The sequence below is a fragment of the Pteronotus mesoamericanus genome, unplaced genomic scaffold (genome assembly GCF_021234165.1).
Source record: "Pteronotus mesoamericanus isolate MK-2021 breed Mesoamerican mustached bat unplaced genomic scaffold, CSHL_Meso_final contig_163, whole genome shotgun sequence".
Classification (NCBI taxonomy): Eukaryota; Metazoa; Chordata; class Mammalia; order Chiroptera; family Mormoopidae; genus Pteronotus; species Pteronotus mesoamericanus.
This window is the reverse complement of record NW_026555064.1, coordinates 20,417,385-20,438,349: the sequence shown is the minus strand read 5'-3', so window position 1 is coordinate 20,438,349 and position 20,965 is coordinate 20,417,385. Positions and strand designations below refer to the sequence as shown.

The window sequence follows — 20,965 nt, the reverse complement described above, 5'->3', positions numbered from 1 at the left end:
GAATGCACTGCGTGGGGGCGAGAACGGCGGCAGCCCCAGTGTCCCAGCTCTCAGAGCGAGGTCAGGGTGCGTTCCAAAGGCCATCTCATGACAAGAAGGCCGTTTTTCTCAACTAAAAGCAGAGATTATCATCATACTCTGAGACAGGAAACAATGAAATCCCGAAGCACCTGGCTCAGCCTCTCTGCCGCTTTAGATGCAGGACATCAGGACTGACGCCAGGAGGCGGGGCGCGTGGCGGTGGAGTCGGGCACCCTCTGCGTGCTGTCTCACTTGAACGGCACTAAGGGGCAGCATGTCACCCCTGCGCCCGCCAATTACTCCAGAAGAGGGCAGCGGCCAGAAGGTGAAGGAGAAGACCAGCAGGGCCTGGTTCTCTATCATCCAGGAAACACTGCGATTTCCCATTTTCATACTTCCACGCGCAGCCAGGCAGGCAGGCGGGGGAGATGCAGAGACTGCAAGTAAGGATGCGGCTGCCAGACTTTAAGAGCGTAACCCGGACTTACTTGAACCCCAGCTGCCGGCACGCGACGTGGGTGTTCAGCCCAGTCCAGCCGTCGTCGCAGACGCTGCCCCACCGGCCGTGGTAGAGCACCTCCAGGCGGCCCTCCCGGCTGTCCTTCCCACCTGCCAGCCTGAGGGCTCCGTCTGCCACAAGGAGAAACAAGACTCAGCGAAACACAGCTCACAAAAGGGCAAAACAGCATTTTCCTTTCCCTAGAACTATCGCCCCACTGAGGTCTCTCTCTCCGACCTTCTTGTTAAACTGATTTCAGGACGACAGCCAGTGGCCTGAGGTCACCGGATCGTTGCTAAGGATGACGTAAGGCATGTGCGTCCTCACAGAACACCCTTCCCTTTTTATTTGTACTCTTGTTCTCGCAGCAGAAAAATACAGTCTGATATGATTCCACAGTAGCTATTTAGGCTTCTCTGAATTAAATCCCGTTGGGGAGAATTCCTGTGGCTTCAATCTCTTTAAGCATGAGCAGCGTCAGTCATTTAAACTTACAAAGTAAGAAAACATAGTAACTTAGACATAGCTCAAAATTTTAAATGCAAATGAAGAAAGAATATATATGAAGACAGGAATCGCTACTGCGGCTGGAGAGTGGGCGCTCCCATGGTGCTGCGTCCGGCGGCCCCCAGACACGCGTGCGCTACCAAAATGAGGGCGTGCGCCTCGGCTTTGTTCTCTTACAGATAATACAGATCGGAGCTCGAGTCTTATGACCTCAGTGAAGTTAGTTCCCAGAGACTCCTGTGAAGACCTTCTAAGCAGATACACAATATTATAAATTCACCCCCGAGAAAGTAGATTTAAAAGCCATTTTGATTACTGGGTGCTGTATATTGCAACAAAGCCCTATTTTCTGATCTAGCCTTACAGGACTGTTTGCTCCTTAAATGAGAAAGTCGGAAACACCTACGAAGAGGGAGACAGCATCTTCCTCACAGTGCCGCGAGGGTTGCTGTGCGGGAGTTGGCGTGTCTTCTTTCCCGCGCGTTCGGTAGCCTTGTCTCAACTGAGAGCAGGCAGGGGAGCAAGCCAAGGGGCTGCCGCGGGGCGAGCCAGGCAGCAGGCGGGGGGCGGCCTTACCCGTCAGAGGGGTGCAGGACACCCCTGCGTCCTCTCCGTGGCCGCAGTTGTGCTCTCCCCAGGGGCTCTTGGGACACTGCTCCAGAGACAGCTCGTTGCCCGTGCAGCGCACCTCGTCCAGCAGCACCGGGCCGGAGCCCTCCCCGAAGTGGGCCTGCGTCCACGCTCTAGCAAGGCCGCTGCACGAGGCAAGGGTCCGGGTCAGACAGCGCAGGCGGCCCGATGGGCTTCTTTTGCTCCAGCCAACGCTGAACAGAGGCTGACCCACCCTCCCCACGTCAGCCCGCCCACAGGTCACGCAGGACTCGCTGCCTCCTGCTTGTGTGTCACTCTTTACACCCTTGACCACGACGAGTGCTCCGGGGGCTACCGGGCGAGTCCTGCGCTTTACCCTCCTTCCCGCACTGGTAACGGAACCCGGGTGTTTGGGAGGCCTGGCTGCCCGCAAGGAGAGCGCGCTCCCAGCCTCCCCTCCTCCTCCAGCTGCCCTGTTTGTTTGTTTGTTTGTTTGTTTTTTGTGAAACACATGTGCCGTGCACTTACTGTTTCACACCCTTCAGTGCCCAGGGCAGGGCAGGAAGCACCGCTTGGCAGTGCCCCCGTCGCCCCCGACCTGCTCGCCCTCCCAGACCGCGACTCGCCCCAGTGCAGACGCCGTGCCCCGACCAGCGGCCTGCAGGGGCAGTGCCCTGGCTCCCAGCCGCCTTCCTGCTGCCCGCAAGCCTTCCCTCGGGCCGGCGCTGGCGGCGGTGGCGGCCCCCAGGAGCCCCAGGCCGGGGACTGAGAGGGATAGACTGGCCTGAGGCCGGCTGCCTCGGGCTCCTTTCTTGAGAGAGAAAGAAGCTCTCATGACAGCCCCTGCTACTTGCAGTTCTTACAGCCACACAGATTTCCATCAAAAACATCCCTTCACTCAAAGTATTTGTGCTCCCCTCACTTCTCCCACCATTCAAAGCAACACGGCATCCTCGAACCCCAGCCTCCGGTGGAGATCTGCCCGTCAAACTGATGGCTGTTGAGGGCAGCGCAGCTGCAGCTCCTTGGAGCCTTTTGATTTGTAGATTAGGGCGTTTCTTCTTCAATGGCGCCATCTATTCCCCAATTACTTTAGTTGCCCTTTTCTCATAACAAAACAACCATCTTGAGAATTTACAATATACTGAAGGAAAAAAAAAGTTTGCTAAATAATTATAGCCCAGTAATGGTAAAGTCTTGAACAGTAAACATTATGGTTAAAGGGAGAATTTTACCCTTTCTTATGTACTCTTATGAGAACACGACTAAAAAAAATCTGAAAGTTAAACACTTTAAATACCATTAAAGCAAATACTTATTCTGTTATCAGCTGACTCACTTTCTGTTTAAAATTCAGAGAGTGTGCCAAAGGGAGGCATAAAGGGATGTTTATAGGAGGAGATGGAAAGGAAGCTGAGACGAAAGGAAAAATAGGTTCAAGAGGGTATGTTGGTGGAGTTAAAATTGTACCATTTAGAATCCTAAACAGACACTTGACTCGCTAGCTGACGCTCTCGTACAGTGGGCACCGAGGAGTCTGCCCCCACAGATGTTAGAAGTTAATATCTGCAGCAAAGTGGATAGATTTCAAAGGAAAAAAAAAAAAAGAAATCCTAACACAAATGGTATTGTGACAGCTGTCGTATCAGCGTGCATTTAAAAAAAAACAAAACCGGTGCATTTCTGTGCAGCCATTTTAATATTGAAGATGGAAGAAAATACTCAACGTTTTCAGCATGTTATGCTTTATTATTTCAAGAAAGGTAAAAATGCAACTGAAGCACAAAAAAAGATGTGTGCAGTGAATGGAGAAGGTGTTGTGACTGATCGAACATGTCAGAAGTGCTTTGCAAAGTGTGGTGCTGGAGATTTCTCACCGGACAATGCTCCATGGTCAGGCAGACCAGTTGAAGCTGACAGTGATCAAATTGAGATGTTCATTGAGCACAGTCAACGTTCTACCACAGAGGAGGTAGTCAACATACTCAAAATATCCTAATTAATAAAGTTACTGGTGAAAAGGAAAAATGTGCTCTTATTTTACAGAAAAAAAAACCGTAAGGACTTTTTTGCCAACCCAGTATTATTATACTATACTAAAGACAAAACAACCAATGCACAATGCGCGCGCGCGCGCGCACACACGCACACACACACAGTAAGATGAAGAAAACCTGACTATTCACACACACACAAAATGTCCATGGGCACTGACCACATGATAAGATGCATAATCTCACAGTGGCCAAGTTAAAACAATAATAATACATTCTTACCTATCCCATTTTTAGAGATTTTAAAGATTAGTATCATTTTCACATAATATTTAAGCTAAACGCTTACAAACTCAAGGTTTTTATTCTCCAGAAAAAAATAACAAACCATCCCTATAACCCCCGTTGGCTGAGAGTGACTCAGGACAGGCTGGGCAGAGTGTCTGTGTTTCAAACACATTAAAAATTTGAGTGCACGCTTTCAAAGATCACTTGGATGTTTTATTCTCTTCCTTATATATTTCCACATGTTCCATTGCTTATAAACATTATTTTAATGATCACAAAAATGTTTAATTAAAATAATCAGAAAAAGAAAACAAACTTGAGGACAAAAAACATTAGGAAACAATGTAACACAACCTAGGTTTTCTAGCTAATTTTTGAGGTTGTTAAAATTAAGAAGATAAAAGTCACATGCACACCCATTCCTTCAGCCAGTCACTGGTGTTTCCTGGTGCTCCTGACTGCTCTGGCCTTTGGGGGGATACCTAAGAAACTGGCAGTTCTGCCCTTGAAGAGATTTCGCAGTGCTGGGCCAAGCAACGCAAAACGCGGGAGCCACGGGAGTGAAGAGCTGAGTGGAGTCACTAAGGCTGCTGCTCTTGGCTCCTCCCCGCCAAGGCGGAGGAGCTGTCCCCGCCAGCGCTGGCGATCCATCGGTGGGGACATCCCCACGCTGCCTCTTTCTTCCCCTCTGACCACAGAGCAAACCTGGGAAGCAGGTGCCCCAATGCAACGCATTCCATTCGCGTCTCCTGTACAACTGTCCGACCTACAGAACAGCAACCCCCAGGGACACAGGAGAGACTCTGCGTCTGACCCTTCCCCAGAGCGCTCCAAAACCTATTTATTTAACAAATCGAATTTAGTGGTATAAAGGTGTTCGTTTGTTTTTTCCTAAAAAAGACCAAACAGCACCACCTGACTAACTCAATCTCCAGGCCCGGCAACTACTTTGAAAAAGCTAAAGTTAGGCAATTCTACTGTGCAAGACAATTCTTCATTAGGCTAGAAAAGATCGGTCCTTCAACTACAAATACCAGTTTGTGACACTTTAACCTATGGATGAAAGAACTCGTTTTTAACGCCCAGTGTCCTCGGCTTCTCTCTGGAGCTCGGCTCCCGCCGTCCCCAAGGACGGTGTCCGACGTGTGCTGAGCGTGCAGCACACCGGGCGCCGCTCCGACAGTTTTCCGTGTGTTCAGTCATCCTCTCCCTGTGATGCCAGGACGGTGCCCTCCCCACTGTATAGAGGGAGCGGAGGGCTCAGCGACTCGCCCAGAGTCACCCAGCCCTGGGCGACGAGGCTGCCTGGGCACCGAGCTCGCCGCCCCCCAACCTCCGGGCCTTTTCAAAGAGGCGCTGGGCTCCTCAAAGGCTATTATATAGAACAGATGCATTTTTCCTCCAAAAACCAGCTTTTCTTTCCTGACGTCCCTATTTCCTTCAGCCCTATATTTCTGTTTATTCTTATTAACACACGGCTGTCTGTCAAATAGCGTGACAGGAGAAACATGCTGCACCAGGAGCCCTGAGCCTCCGAGGGCAGCCTCACCGCCCGCACGGCTTCCGGCCCAGGGCGGCCTCCAGGCCGCCTCCCCGCCGCCTCCCCCTCCACCACGCGGCTCCCTCTCCTGCTCAGTCACTCCAGGCTCTCTTTAGGGTCGCTTTTATAAAATATTTTTTAAAATTAAAGAACAGTGAAATAAAAGAGCGAAGAGTTTTTTATTCTGACCACTCAATAACATGGTTTTATATGATAATTTTAGAGCCAAAAAAAAAAAGAACCTAAGAGGAAAGAAGTGTTCAAAATGTTTAACTCCTATGCAAACTGCAGCACATCCACACACTTAAATATGATGTCACAGTTCTAAGCTGTGCTTTTAAGAGTTCTGAAAGACGTAAGAAATGCTTTAATGTTAGTGCATAAAAGGAACGCTAATTAAAATGCCTCCACCTGGAACTCTGCGGCGTCCAGATGCGACCTCAGTTCCGTTTCCTAACATCTGGCTGCCTCCTTTCCTGCTCCCCCTCTTTCTCCAAGTTCTGGGTTAATCAACTTTGAGGATCTTAAGTACAGTAATCCCTCTTGTATTTAGGGAGCTTGCCAACTGCCCAAACCCACAGGCACCATTAAAAGATGAGGGTCAACAGAAAAGCATCTCCCAAAGAAATTGCTGCTGTCACTGCCGGGAGGCACGACCGAGTCCCCTGGGAATTCAACAGAGCTGAGGACGCCGCGGCGGAAGGACACAGTCAGCCATCAGTCTTGTGCCGTTAAAGACAATCCACCGAAAAGCACTGTGCCGCTGAGTGAGCAAGCACACCCTGGAGGAGGAGCGACCGCAGCCCACTGCTTTAATGCAGCTTTGTGAGGTATACGGTCAAGTGAGAGAAAGGCAAATGGACAGTGTCAGCTCAGAGCGTCGGGCCTGAAACCCGATGCAAGCCGTGCCCAGCAAGGGGCTGGCTGCGGGTGACACAAAACAGAGCCATGAGCGAGTGCGCGGGAAGGGCGTGAACACACGCAAATGGGTGACAAAGATCCCACACACGTGCTCAGCGCTGACAGGGTCTTCCTCACGATGGCTCTGTGTGCTCTTTCTGCGTAACAGGCTGCTGCTTGTCAACATGGTCTTCGTTTAAGAGCTGTTTATGTGAGTGGAAATATCTTTTCTTTTAGAATCACTTCTGTAACTGTAACTATAATTAATATCCATAGCGTGTCATTTCCATTTTCTATATATTTTTCTGAGCAAAAACAGTTTGTCTTTTTCCCACAGTAATATATTAACGATTTTAAAATGCCTTCTAGGTTAAATTTAGAGTAATCCCTACTGTAACTGGTAATGTTAAATATGCTATTACTTACTATACCCGCATAATTCTTAAAACTTTTGACAAAGACACACGTTTCCCAGTAACATGAAAATCAATTGGCACCTCACAGACCACACAACTGATAACCAACGAACACACACAATAATGAGCATGTTTTAAAATGGGAAACCCAGAGATACAGCGGACTCAGTAGAAGCTCTGGACCAGGGAACAGCATTTGATAACCTCACCACTAAACGGCCGGTTCACCTTGAATGTTTAATAATGTCTTTCAACTATAACATATCACAGTCCCTACTAAGCCTGCCCTCGACTGACACAGCATATTGTACGCTTGCTATGGACGCTGAGCTGCTGAACTGCTTAACGGACACGGAACTCCATGCAATAGGCCACGTGTTGCAGGCGAGGAAACTGCAGCTCAGAGACACGGTCCCCTCTCCAGGTGTGCCGAGTGCAGGCTGTGTGCCCACAGGCCCAGGCGACGCTCACTCCAACAACACCTGGACAGCAGAGGAAAACTGGTCTTGAAATTGAAACTCGATCAGGACAGTTTCAAAACCCAGTCACAACAACTTAACGACTGATGACAGCTCCTCAGAAGAGACCGGCTGGCCCACCCCCGGCTCCTCCAGAGGGGAGGGCTGGGACGGTCCCCACCGCACTCTGCGCTGCCAGGGGCATCCGCCCTGCAGACATGGAGCGGCGGGCTCCCTCCTGGCCACACGGGGCTGTGCGGCAGCGCTCAGCGCCCAGAATCAGGGACGGCGAAAACGCGACTTCACCTGAAGCCGCGGCTCTGACTTCGCCTCCCCCGTGGGCAAGCCTCACTCCTGACGAGGTGCGAGGTGACAACACGTCGCCTGTGACGATTTCCAGCCGAAATGTTACACTTGCTGTGGTGATATCAAGCCTTTAGACCTAGGCTCCAATTTCAGGAATTCCAAGAAGCAGAGGCATAAAAGTGGTGACACTGGGAGGAAGAAATGAGGCACATCTGGAAGGTGGGACCCCATCTAGAACCACTGGCCTGGCCTCTCCATGGAGAAGGAAGAGTGGGTGCGGGACCAGGACAGACTCCAGGGACACCGCGTTCCGCGGCGCGGCGCGGCCAGGCCCAGGGCCTGCTGCAGGCAGACGCCGTCCAGGACGCGGCGGCGCAGCGAGGGGAGTTGGAACGCGACAGGGCCTGGGCGTGGTCAGGAAGGGCTGCCAGGTCCCTGAGAGGAGGAGGGGCTGGCTCCACGGGACCGGGGTCTTTTAGAAGTTTCATACTTAAGTGGTTAGAGGTAAACTGTCTGTGTTTCACTTTAACATACTTTAATATAAACACAGAGTTTTAAAAAAGAGGTGGGTGAAGTACAGAAAGAATTGAAAAAAATGAGTGTAAACAGTTCAAGTTTCAAAACTGAAAAACATCAAGGCCAATGCTTCACGGCACAAAAAGATGCCTGGACAGAGAAACGTCCCCACAAAGTGCTAAATGAAGACGTTCCACATGTAAGTAAAACATCAGTTTTAAAAGCCGGCCTAGCGGGGCCTCAGAGAGGCTTTTGCGCTTGTCACACCGCCGTTCAGAACCACTGGGAGCAGGTCTGGCAGCGCTGGAGCTGGAGCTTCCTGCTCCCGAATGGTCACCCCATGCTTCACTTCCTCCCCAGATGGGGGCGATCCCCTTTGTACACTCATCAACATCCCTGTTCTACACACACCTAACAATAAGGACGCATGGTCAGAAGTTCAGGCAACATCTGGGGGGAGAAATGGGACTCTGATGAAAGCCTACCAGGTGGCTTCATTGTGTGACTGGCAGGTCGCTGCGGGGGACAGGGCTGGCATGGCTCGGAGCAGTGGGAAGGCACAGGCTCCGACAGAGCCCAGAGACAAGCAGAGGGGACTGCAGAGGACACGCACGTTCTCTACTGGGAGCCTATGGCCTGGCAGGAAGAGCAAGCCGGCTCCTCTGATGTGTTCAAGGACATGTGCAATTTAAACACAAACACACGGTACCTGCCCCTGGGTACAAAAATACCAGATTCCAAAAGGAAAGCAAAACAGAACAAGAACAAGGAAAACGAACCTGAGGCCCAGCTGCCTGCAGATCACTTCTGCGTCGGCATCATCCCACTGGTCATCGCAGATGGTGCCCCACTGACCAGCGTGGAGGAGCTCCACGCGGCCCTCGCGCTCACTGCTGCCACCAGCCAGGCGCAGGACAGGGGACTCCGGGCCTGTGCCATGGGAAACCAGAGACAGTTAAACTCACATAATGAGACTGAGCAATGAGATTAGTTCTATCCCGTTTCTTCCCCATTCTGAGTAACATTCTTGATTAAGCCACTTCAGTGCTACGGACATATACTTATATATCTACTTTATGATCATCTCAGCCAGTCAAAATACTCCAAACTGAACTGCATTCACACAAACAGCACTTAAGAGGAAGCAGTCCAAATGCAACTTTTGCCAACAGTCTCAGAAACCAGAGGAAACGCTCAAAACTGCTGTTGCTGGAAACTCGCAAAGCCCATGGTATTGCGGTGGTGACAGCAACTTTGCCTCCAGTACCTTCAGCATGATCAGCCTGTCGTTGTTAAGGAAGCACTCACAACTGTTTCCAGTACAGAGGCATATCTCTATGGGCAGAAACATGGCAGAGGGAATGTCTGGCACATGCCACACTGGTGGGTGTCATGGGCCTGAGCCAGCACAGGCTCCTGTCCCCCACTAAGAGCACAGCAACCTGCAGGGTCCTTGTCAGGCCTCCACACCCTGACCTGGCCTGGCCCTGGCCAGCCTGAGGCTCTCCCTCCCCTCCAGGCCTCGGACTGCTGCAGTGCCCTCCTCCGCCCGGCCCTGAACCACCTACAGCCAGACCCAACCTCGGGCCGGACACTTGCCGCTCCTCTGCCTGGAGCGAAGTCCCCCCAGGTTGCCTCAGGCTGCCCCTTCTTGGCATCATTCCTCAAAGCTGGCACGTCCTTTCTTCAGGAGGCCTGCCCTGTGACCTGGGCCACACAGCTCCTGCGGCAGGGTGGGGGGCAGGGCGCCCTTCTACTGCGCTGCCCCCCTGTCTTCATCAGAGCAATTACCTTTACCCAAAGCTGTCACTGACTGAATGGCTTACACGCCAGGTACCTGCCTCCTGTCAACTGGGAGGGAGGCCAGAGGGTGCCTTTCCTGTCACTGTGCGTCTCGGGAGCCCGGCACCAGAAGGCACGGAATAAATGTGTGCTGACAGACTGGACTGACATGGGATAGCAAACGTCTAGAAAGACCATGAAACGGGAGAGATGGCCGGCACTGGCATCGGTCCATCCTGCTTCATGAGCAGATGTGAGGCCCCTGCTTGGGCCAGGTGCTGCCTGGGTGCTGGTGGCACAACCGGGGTGCTGGACAGCCCTCCCCTCCGACACTTCCTGCCCAAGGACGGGGAATGGGGGACAAACGAGAGCCAGAAGGCCCAGCCGCAGGGGTTCAGGGCAAGATGGCTTGCTCCCCACGGGGGTACCGTGGCCTCTCTGAAGGCTGCTGGTAGCTGAGGGGCCACAGTGGGCGCGTGGGATTTCAGAGTTATGGATGAGTGAGCCAACTGTATGAGCAAAAGCACAGAAGGGCAGCACTGGATGTGCTTGGGAAATAGCAAGGCGACTTATTTTTTCTGGAATAAAGGCTATAATATTGGAAAAGGCTCAGAACAGGCTGGGTCTCTATGAGGAAATTCCGTTGCATCTTCTGCCAAATGCTAATTTGATCACTGATTCACACAAAACAATCTTCTAAGGGGTCCACAGGGTCAGCGGCTCTCAGTAAGTGATATCTGTATATTCCTATTTATTTTCAAGTACCACACTTGAGCTCTGCAGCAGAGATTCAGATCATTGCACACAGGCATACACTCATGTTTAGTGCACTTTCCTTCTATGTCAGCTAGCCCTTATTTGCAAAAGAATAATGACAGGTTTAACAAGCATAACTGTTCTCAATACTGTATATTAGTTTCTTATAATTAATTGATGGCTGAATTATGGTAGGAAACAAATTTGCATATGTGTACTTTTTCCTTAAAAAGCTTGGAAAATATAGAAAAAAATGATAAGAAAATGTATAAATTTCTTAAGTTATTATATTCCCCCCTGCCTGTTCTCCCCCTACAACCATGGTAAGCTTAGAAAAAAACAGAGGAAAAAAAAAGCTCCAAGAGGAAATTTAAAATATTCTACAACCCAGAACCATTGTGGTATATCACCTTACATTTTTAATGTCGTGTTTTATTTTAGAATATGTGGTTTTCTGGTTGTATATGTGATTGTGAAAATATAGAAAAGCTCAAGGACAAAACTGAGCCAACATCCACATCCTCCCAAAAAATACACACAGAATCACGTGACAGAGAATGCAGCGCAGTGGCTGACTCATGTTTAACTTGCAGACAAATCAAATAAAGCCCCAGGTGTCTTCATTTCGGTTGCTGTTGCCTATATCCAGGATGTGCACACATGCTCCTGCTCTGCACATGGCGGAAAGGCAGGGGGTTCTAGAGGACAAGACAGTAAATGTCATTTCCCAACTAAAAAGTGCACTAAAGGCCTGCCGTTGTGCCTCACAGCGGCCTCAGCACTCGCTGACTCCAGCCATTGGCTTCCACATGCTCGGGTAGTTTACTGGAGGAGCGTCTTTTTTCACTCTTCAAATTTACCTCAACCTTCTGTGTTTTATAGATGTTTATAAATGACCTTAAATTTATATTTTCAACCGCAGTTTAAACAAATGGATAGCTTGTAGAGAACAGAAAGAGTCTTTTCTTTAAATAGATAGATATCCCAAAAGAAAAACAATGATCATTTTCTGGGTTTTACTTACCCCGCTGCTTGCCAACGTTAAGCCCTTTCCTGACCAGGCTGAACAGAGAATATGAGCAGGAACACACAGAGCAGCAGAGTGCCACGGAGCCCGGTCACGTCGCCCACGGAGCAGCAACGCAGGGCCAGGCTCTGGCCGCACGTAGCTTTGCCCAGAGGCAGAGAAGCAGAGGAAGGGAACGGAAACCTGCAGGACCTGCAGGCGGACCGGCGCCTGGCCGCCCAGCAAGGGCAGCAGGGCTCAGAGCGCACCCCGCACGGACCCTGGGCCACGGGGCTGCCAGCGGCTGCCAGGGACAGCTCTGCGTGGGGCCTCCGCGCGTTCTGGGGCGGGAGCTTCTCTCCCCCTCCCCTGCCACCTGCACTCACAGAGAAACCACTGCCCAGTGCCAGCAGCCAGCATTTCAGGACCTGGGACATGTGGCTATGCTGCTATCACCGAGGAAAATGCAAAAAGGGATTCGGTGACAGCGTGGGGGCTTCGGGGGGCCATTAAAATACACCATGGTCCCCAGGAAAGCCTAGGTCATTGTGAAGGCAGCGGGTGCCTCCTCTACGGACGTTCACAGGGACGCAGTCAGGTTTGCGGACTGAAGCCATCGCCCTGGTCCCCTTGCACCCAGTAAACGGTGTTAAAGGAGACGGCAGCCGAGGGAGCAACTGATTTTAAGAAACTCAGCAGGGAATAATGGTACCAAGATCACATTTTGCCCCATAAAGGGAAAATATTTTGTGGCACTTGCTGTATTTTATATTTGGTTTCAAGACGTTTTTCTACCACAAGTCCATCATGATCTTTCATTACCAAAACAAGTGTTTCATGTACAGTATGTAACATTTCTGTACGCAAATTAGATGAAACGGAAAAGGTTAAACGTGAAGTCAAACAGGACCCAAGCTGTCACACGCACTGCTCCGGAGACTGCTCAGTCACGGCTGAAGGGTGCGGTGATTCCGGCTCCCACAGGCCTTAAGCCTCCTTCGGAACCAGGGCGCTGCTCATCCGCAGTCGTGTTGGGAACACAGGGAAAGGACAGCAGAGTAAACAGTTTCTTACCAGGGGCGGCGCTGCACCTGACTGCAGCAGCCGTCTCCTGGGGACACGGCCCGCCCTGCCAGACGTCCTTCTTGCAAAGCAGAATGTGCTCTTCATCCCCTCGGCAACGGACGTTGCTCCAGTAAATGGGAATAGGGCCCAGACCGGCAAACGGGGTGTGTTTTGCTACTCCTTTTCTCCTGGAAATGCAGGGATCGATGTTAGGTTTATCAAAGGTAGGTGAATGTGTATCAAAGAACCTGGATTTTTAAACCTGGAAGAAGTCCATAGAGATGGATGTGAAAGAAAAGGGAAACCACAGCGGATGACCCAGTTTCCGGGAGACCCCAGCTCGGGGAGACCCCAGTGGTGATCTCCTCAGCCGGTCTCGAGCAACCAGCGGCATGCCGGCGCCCTCACCGCCCACGGCTGGTTTTAGGAGACCGCAGGCAGGCGGGCACCGGGAGGCCTGTGGGAGGAGTGTGTCCTGCGGGGCGGTCGTGGGACTCGGGTTCTAGAGTGGACTCGGTGGCAGGCCGATCTTAGCTGAGTGCGCCCACGCCTGCCCCTGGCATAGACAGGGGGACGTCTGGCCGCGTGAGGAGGCTTCCTCACTCCTGTCCACTAGCCTAGCGTTTCCAAACGGTCCTCATGACTATATCTAAGCAAGATGGTATCAAGGGAGGCAATCCATTCCCATTTCTGAAACCAACAATAAATTAGTAACATGCAGAGAAGCTCCGCTTCTAACACATCTAATCAACAAGCTTTTATGTGTACAAGTTGACATTAAATTTTTAAACGATGAAATGGCTACCAGCTGAACATGGTCATCTCTAGAACGGCCTCCACCCAGCTCCCACTGAGCAAACAGTGCATGTCTGGAGCATGGCCGATGCCTGGCCGTGTGCAGAGGGCAGCCCCGTGGGGCTGCCCAGCCCTGCTGCGCGCCCCGATCAGGGAGGGGCACTCTGAGGGGCTGCGGCGAGCTCGCAGAAGGGTGGGCTGCACACTCACCCACAGCAGCGGCAGCCCCGCACAGGCCGGAGCCTCAGAGGCCGTGTGTCCCTCCCCGATCCCTGAGTCCCGGGGGGAAGCGCAGGCAGGTGTGCACAGGAAGGACGCGCTGACTGTGGCCCACGAACATCGCATCCTCAGGCTCGCAGTGAGCCAGGGTTCTTTGTAAGCAACATACTCACTGACACCATCGGCGCTTAACATTCCTACACCCACAGTTCCAGGGTCACGGGCTCCGCCTTCCCCCTCTCCTCCAGACTCACGGTAAACGCCGCTTCTAAACATTCCTACCTGATTAAGGGCTCGCGCCTCTCTGCGGCTCTAACAACACCTGAGCCTTCCCCGGGTTGCCTTTCTGAGCACCCATTCTTCACCCGAGTCAAGGGAAGACTGCAGGAAGCTGGCCAAGTCCCTGCTGACCTCACTGACGTAGACTCACCTTGCCTTCAGTGCCACCATATCAGATAGGGTCATCGGATCAGATGCTACCACTCACTGATCATCAATGCAAAATACTTGTAAACTGCAAACCTTTTCATCTTTTAGAACTGCGCTTTTCATAGCAAGGTATTTTCCATGCCATCTAAAGATCTATGGTGATAAAGACCAAGAAAAGCATGTGGCATGGACTCAGAAAATGGAAAAGCAACACAAAAACAGAACAATAACAACAAAAACAAAACGGTGGGTACCGAAGTGGAGCCTGTGCTCCTGGTGCACTCCCTCGGCCCAGAGTGGCTGGCCGGAGGGCGTCAGGGGATGTCCCCTCCCTCACGCCCTGGTTGCAGGATCTGGGGGTGGCTGCAAGTAGGAAGCTAAAGCAAATGACAGCGACCTAGGGCCCCCCGGCTATGGAGGAATCACAATTCTTCAAATTAAGTTCCTTGCTTCCTGGGACCAAACAATTATTCGCTTAGGGGCAATGACAGGCGAGGGCTCAGTCCTGGGCTGGGGCCCTGCTGGGCGAGCAGGAGGAGGGGAGGGAGGAGGGGAGGGAGGACAAGCAAGGGAGACGGGAGGCCCGCCCCTCCTCAGAGGCTCTCACAGACCAGCGGGGCTGGGGGAAGCAGGCAGGACTCACCCTGGCTGCAGCTGGTGACAGACGACGGAGGCGGCAGTGTCGTCCCAGTGGCCGCTGCAGATGACGCCCCAGGCTCCCCGGGCCCACACCTCCACCAGGCCCTCCGAGCCATCCGGGCCGCCGCGCAGTCGGACCAACCCTAAAGGGGAAGGAATCCCAGAGCCTGTTAATGGCAGGCAACGGGGACCACTGGCAGGCCCGTGGAAACGCCCTCGCCTCCGCCAGTCACGCGTGGGCTTCTTCCCGTCCATGCAGACTGAGCAGGGGTCTCGGTCATCAACACCCTCACGGCAGTGCTAATTAACACACTGTCGTTTTATCCAGGCGGACAGAAAGCGCAACTGCAATTCCGAGAGGGGAAGCGTGGAAGCGCAAGCCTGGGCTCCTCGGCGGCATCCCGGGCCTCGGGCCCCGGGGCGCCCCATCACCCACGTGACCTGCTCTCGCTGTGGACGCTCAGCCAAGAAAGCAGACCAAACACAGGGCGCTGCCTATGGCTTCGCCGCCACTGGCTGGGTCCTCGCTTCTTCTGTCTGATTTCCTGCTCCACAAAAAGAGTAACACGCTTCCCCCTCAGGTAGCTCCCCTACAGTTCATGTCTGGAATTCCAAAGGCGCGCGTGTGTTGAAAGGCTGCCTGCGCCTGACGCTCACCCCAGGGGAACCGGGCCGGGCAGCGCGCCTTGGTGGGACTGGCCCCTGGGCGGGGCGCTGCTCGCGCGCCATCCCCTCTCACTGCTTCCTGGTCGCTGGTCCGTGCTCCATGTTACACACGCGCCACCTCTCCTTTATCCAGTCCTCTATCCGAGGACACTTGGACTGTCTCCATGCCTCAGTTACCGTGAACGATGCTGCAATGACCATAGGGATGCACGTGTCTTTGTAAATAAACGTTTCCAAAATTCTTGGGTAGATACCCGGAGGAGGGGTGGCTGGGTCATGTGGTACCTGGATTCTTAATTTCAAAGGAGCCTCCTTACTCTTTTCCACAGCGGGGGCAATCAATTTGCACTCCCACCAGCAGTGAATGGGGGTCCCTCTTCCCCCACCACCTCCCCCACACTTGCTATTATCTGCCTTCTTGAGAACGGCCATTCCCACAGGTGTGAGCTGGCATCTCACTGCAGCTTTGATGTGCATTTCCCTAACGGCTAGTGAAGTTGAGCATCTTTTCATGTATCTGTTGGCCATTTGTATGTTGTCTTGGGAGAAATACAAATTTCTCTGAGCATTTTTTTATAGGACTGTTTGGTGCTGAGTTGTGTGAGTTCTTTATATATTTTGGATATTGACCCCTTGCCAGAGCTGCTGTTTGCAAATATCTGCTCCCATTCAGTTGCCCTTTTTTTGATTGGCTATGTCTTTTGCTGTCCGGAAGCTTCTTAGTTTGATGTAGTCCCGTTTATTTATTTTGGCCTTTACTTCCATTGCCTTTGGGGGTCAAATTCATAAACTCTTCCCTGAGACCAAGGTCCATGAGTTTAATGTCTCTGTTTTCTTCTATGTAATTTATTGTTTCAGGTCTTATGTTTAGGTCTCTGATCCATTTTGAATTATTTTGGTACATGGGGACACTCTGCAGTCTAGTTTCATTCTTTTGCATGTGGTTTTCCAATTTTCCAGCACCATTTATTGAAGAGAATTTCTTTTCTCTATTGTGTTTTTGGCTCCTTTGTCAAAAATTATTTGCCCATATATGGTACACATGGGTATATTTCTGGTAAATCAAAGTATCTTACAATATATCTGCCTTAGCCTGAAAAGCAGATTCAGCTCAATATTTAAAATGCAGCCAGGAAATGTAGCAAATCTGGTATTGCTAATAAATGTTTTTCAGCACCTGCTACACAGAATCAAGATGCAGCCTCTTTTACAAAGGGACAGCTTTCGGCCAACTTCATAACTGACACGTTACACACCAGGTGGACTGGAAGGAGCACCTCCTGCTGCTTGACAAAGTTGGGAGATTTGAGGGGTAGGCGCCTATGAACAGGTCCGCACAACGTGAGACAAACTCATACCTCTGAACCGCTCTTTCTGCTGAAAGACCAGTCACGCAGGGCAGTATCACTTCTGGAGGTCGTTTCACCCCTCGGTCGCCAGGCACCTGCAGTTGGTCCCCCTTCCGTGCTGTGACAGAGAGGGCCTCCAAACACAGAGTCAAGCCACTGCCCCTTGGCCGGCCGTGACCGGGGAGACGGCGGCGACTCCCTTCCCCGTCAGCCGCCGCTGCCTCCTCGCCTGCCCTGCAGGGCGGGACAGAGCCTGGCTCGCACTCGGTGACGGCCAGGCTGCTCGCACCCCACACGGGCCAACAAAAGACCAGCCATGCCATTTTCTAAACCCGCACAAGGCACCACATGTGTGACCCTGGCCTAGCGGGGCTGTCCCAGAACGGGGGCCACCAGGAGTCCACAGGGCCACCCACCAGCACACGATGATTTAAGTGGGTTCTGCTGCCACCCATGGTTTTCCCTGACAGTGACCAAGGGTCTTCGGCAATGGCATCACTGTGACCGCTGGTCGGCGACGTGCATTCCTGAGCCAGGTCCGGGCATGACTTCGCTGGCCTCTGGGGGCTGGAGCCAGGAACCTGCGCGGCAACCGGCCCTCCCCAGCCCCGCCCCGCGATTCTCACGCCCACCGCCCACCCTGAGAACGCGTGCTCTGCGTGGGGCCAGGGCGCGCCTTCCAGCAATGGCCCCCTGTGACTGTCGGCTGTCACACCTCCGGCCCGGCCTTCCCTGCTCCTCAGGGTGCAGGCGTCCCGCCGCCGGAGGGCCCCGCCGCCCCTCAGGGAGGCCTGGGCCTACTCTCCACCTCCCTCCACAACTTCCTCATTTCTCCTGATGCAACTGGATATGCGGCTCTCGCCTCCAGCTTATATTCTAACAGAGGGATCCCATGACTATAAATGTTCTCTCCTTTTGTCCTGGTTGTTTTTGTAAAGGGAGAAGAAAAGAAAGAAAATCCTGGATAGTTTTAAATCATGAGAGGCTGGAGATCATACACACTGGACCAAACATAATTCCCTTCCTCCTTCCTTTCAGACCTGTCCTCAGGCTACCAAGGGGAGGGGTTAACCCCACAGGTAGTTCCACGTGCTTCCATAACTAAAGACCTGGAGCAAAATGGGCTGTGTGGTGAAAATGCACACTTCCTCATGATGCTGCTATGAGAGTTAAATGAGAAAATTAACACGAACACGCTCGGCCCAGTGCCGCGCACGGAGTGGATGCTCAGTTGCCCCAGCTGTTCTGATCAGCCAGGCTGGCTCGGTGTGGGCTCAGAGCTGGAGTCTTCGAATGACCCGCTGAAGAGCGGCTTTTCTCCAGAGAAGGGCACCTCACAGAGTCACAACAGGCCCGGTGTTTCCTAAAGCACCACCCCAGACCCTTCCACCGCGCCATGAAAGCTCTGCTCGCCCACCTGAGCGGGGGGAGGACCGAGAGAACCGCATGGGTCCCCATGTGCCAGTCGTTTTGAGGGGGTGAGCTCTGCCCAACTGGAAAGTGAAAAATAAGCCATGGGCTGGTTACCAAGGCTGAGTCTGAGGAAGTGATTACATGGTTCCACAGCCAGCCCGGGACCTTCCCGGTTTGGGGGTTTTACTTGGGGGGTGGGGGCGCCTATGTCCCATCGGACAGATTCTTTTGTTTCTCTGGCACTCAGCCCCTTGGCTCTGGGAAGCACACACGGCTGCCATGCAGGCTGGGAGCTCTGTCCGGCGGGGCTCCGCCGTGACCGCCGCAGCATCCTGGGGGCTGTGATGCCGCAGGGGGTGAGTTTCTGTTGGACGCAAGGGGGCGAGAGGCGTCCCAGAGCCAGCTACTCCCCTCCCTCGTAGCATAAAGCCAGAAAGAGAGCGATCAACCACGGCAGTGTTTCACCTCTCAATGCCATTTTTCTTCTTTTTGTATCTATTTACAAAACATGAACTGCAATACAATAGCAGGGCAATGAGGCAACGTCAATGTGCGCTAAACACGCGCCTTCCCTGTGAACGCCCACTCTCTGTAAATGAGGGGCAGTGCCTGGCTCTCTGCTTGATGTCATGCAAAAGTCTCACAGCCACATTGTCATTCTGACCACGAGCCAGGAGGACAGCGATGACTTCATGCTGTAGGATGAAGGGTAACTGGTCTCAACCTTCCTATTCCTTTCCTTTAACTGGAAGCACCGACGCAATCGGAGACACAGATAAACAGAACTTCTGCAGGAAGAGAGTGGCGCTGTGAAAGCTGACCTGCAAACTCCCTCCAACACGTGCAGGGGCGTCTTTCAGAACCCCAGTCCCTGACGCCCCAGCCCCGCAGCTTGGATAGAGAGCTGCCAGTTGTTTTTAAGGAACACTTACACTTTAGGACGTAAGGTTTTCTTCTGCAGCTACTGAAGAAAACCCTCGTATTAAACAAAATCCCAAACTCAAAACGAAGCAAGGCAGATGATTGTAAGGCAGATGATTCGCTTTCACTAAATCTCTTCATGTGATGCTTTTAATTATCACAAAACTAAAATGTCTTACCAACTCTCTCTCTGTACCCACAAATCCTGATGATCTACAAATCACACCCACGGCTAAGGAACAGCATTCCCAGAAGCTGCCCTGGGCTACATCGAACTGCTCCTTCCCCAAGACCGTGAAAGGGTGAACTATTGTCCACCCCTTTCCCTTTCTTTTTTGTCTCGGTGATGATACTGCCACTCTGTGCCCCAGAATGTGAGCATCATTTTGACAAAGTTTATTTTGGCCCAGAAATTTTGCCACACTTTTTCAAATAGAGGTCATGATAGAAATAAGGCAACATTTTTCCAAATCTGGTCTGTGGGACGCTGTCTTATTATGTCAAATATCCCTCTTCGCACGTAGTCGGAATCGTTATCTCCTCTGCTTTGCCCCTTGTGGGTAAATACTGTAACGCCTTTAAGGCAAGCTGACCCAGGCAGAGCACACACCCCCACCCAGCACACGCCAGCCCGTACACACACGCACGCACGCACACAAGCCCACAGGCAAACAAGCACGCGTGCACACACAAGCACGCACCCGGGGTCCAGGCAGGACAAGACCACATCCAGGCACCTGGGATAGGGCACTGGGCGGAAACCGACCGTCAGCCCGGACACCCACACACACAGCGCGCCCGCGCCCGGCGAACACAACGCCAGGTACCTCAGCGCAGCCCACCACCGCCCTGGGCACGGCGACCCCCGCGACCCGCCCCCTCCCACCCCCCCGCGCCAGGCAAGCTCCCCGCCTGCCCGAGTCCTGCCACCTGAGGCCGCTCACCGTGTCCGCAGTCACAGTAGCCCCAGTCTCCCCGGCCGCGGGCGTTACGGTAGAAGCACCAGGGCCGGCCCGCGCCTTCGGGGCTCCGGCAGAAGTTGTGGCGCTGCCCTCGCAGGGGAGCCCAGCTCTCCGGGGCCGACCGCTCCAGGAGTGGGGGCACATCCGCCCAGCGCAGACACGGGGCGCCAAAGTCCGTCACGTTGACCCAGGGCCCGCCGGCAGGGCAGTCCCCGGGGGGCGGCCGGGACGTGTGCCCCGCGTGGAGGGCGAGCGGGCGCTGCGCACGGGGCGCCGGCGGGGGTCGCAGGGCGCGTGCCAGCGCGGACGGGGGCGTCCTCGGCGACCGCTGCAGGGTGGAAAGGTGGTAAGGAAAGTGGGGAACCGCAGGGGGAGGATGGCGGTGGCGGTAGTGGAGCGGGTAACCGAGGACTGGATCAGAGCCGACCACTTCGGGGAGCGCCGCTAAAAGCAGAGCCACCACGAAGCGGACAGGCGTCATGGTGCCAGAGCAGCGGGGTCTGGTCCATGCCCCCTGCTCCTCGGGTCCTGAAGGAGGGGAGGAGGGACGGGGCGGGGCTCAGCGTCCCTGGAGCCCCCGACCCCAGCCCCGTCGCCCCCGCGCGGACCGCCTCTCCTTGCCACGCACCTCCCCTCCCGCGCGCCTCCGCGCCCGCCGCTCGGGTGCTGAGGTCTGGAGCTCCGCTGAGCGTCGGCTGGCGAGGCGACCAGCCGGGAGCGGCCGGCCGGAGCCCAGGTAGCCACCGGCTGCACGAGCCGGACCGCCGCCGCCCCCTGGCTGCGGGCGCGGACTCCGCTCGGCCCGCCCGGCACCCGCTGTCAGCCGGCCCGGCCGGCGGCCCAGACCCGCCGCCGGCAACGCCCAGCGCGCCCTCGCTGCCCCTAGCCGGGCCGAGGTGCCGGCGCGGGGCCGATCCCAGCCCCCCT

General features: G+C 53.6%; 1 protein-coding gene across 1 annotated transcript in view; it reads right to left on the bottom strand.

The window, feature by feature from the left end:
• Positions 1–20,519, bottom strand: part of PRSS12 (serine protease 12) — a 44,759-nt gene extending 24,240 nt beyond the window's left edge. The window contains exons 1-6 of the mRNA XM_054562135.1: positions 20,021–20,519; positions 14,732–14,870; positions 12,655–12,833; positions 8,816–8,966; positions 1,604–1,782; positions 510–651 (exon numbers count right to left, since the gene is read on the bottom strand). Coding sequence (XP_054418110.1) covers positions 510–651; positions 1,604–1,782; positions 8,816–8,966; positions 12,655–12,833; positions 14,732–14,870; positions 20,021–20,519 — 1,289 coding nt within the window. The remainder of the gene's footprint in view (positions 1–509; positions 652–1,603; positions 1,783–8,815; positions 8,967–12,654; positions 12,834–14,731; positions 14,871–20,020) is intronic.
• Between the last annotated feature and the right edge of the window lie 446 nt (positions 20,520–20,965).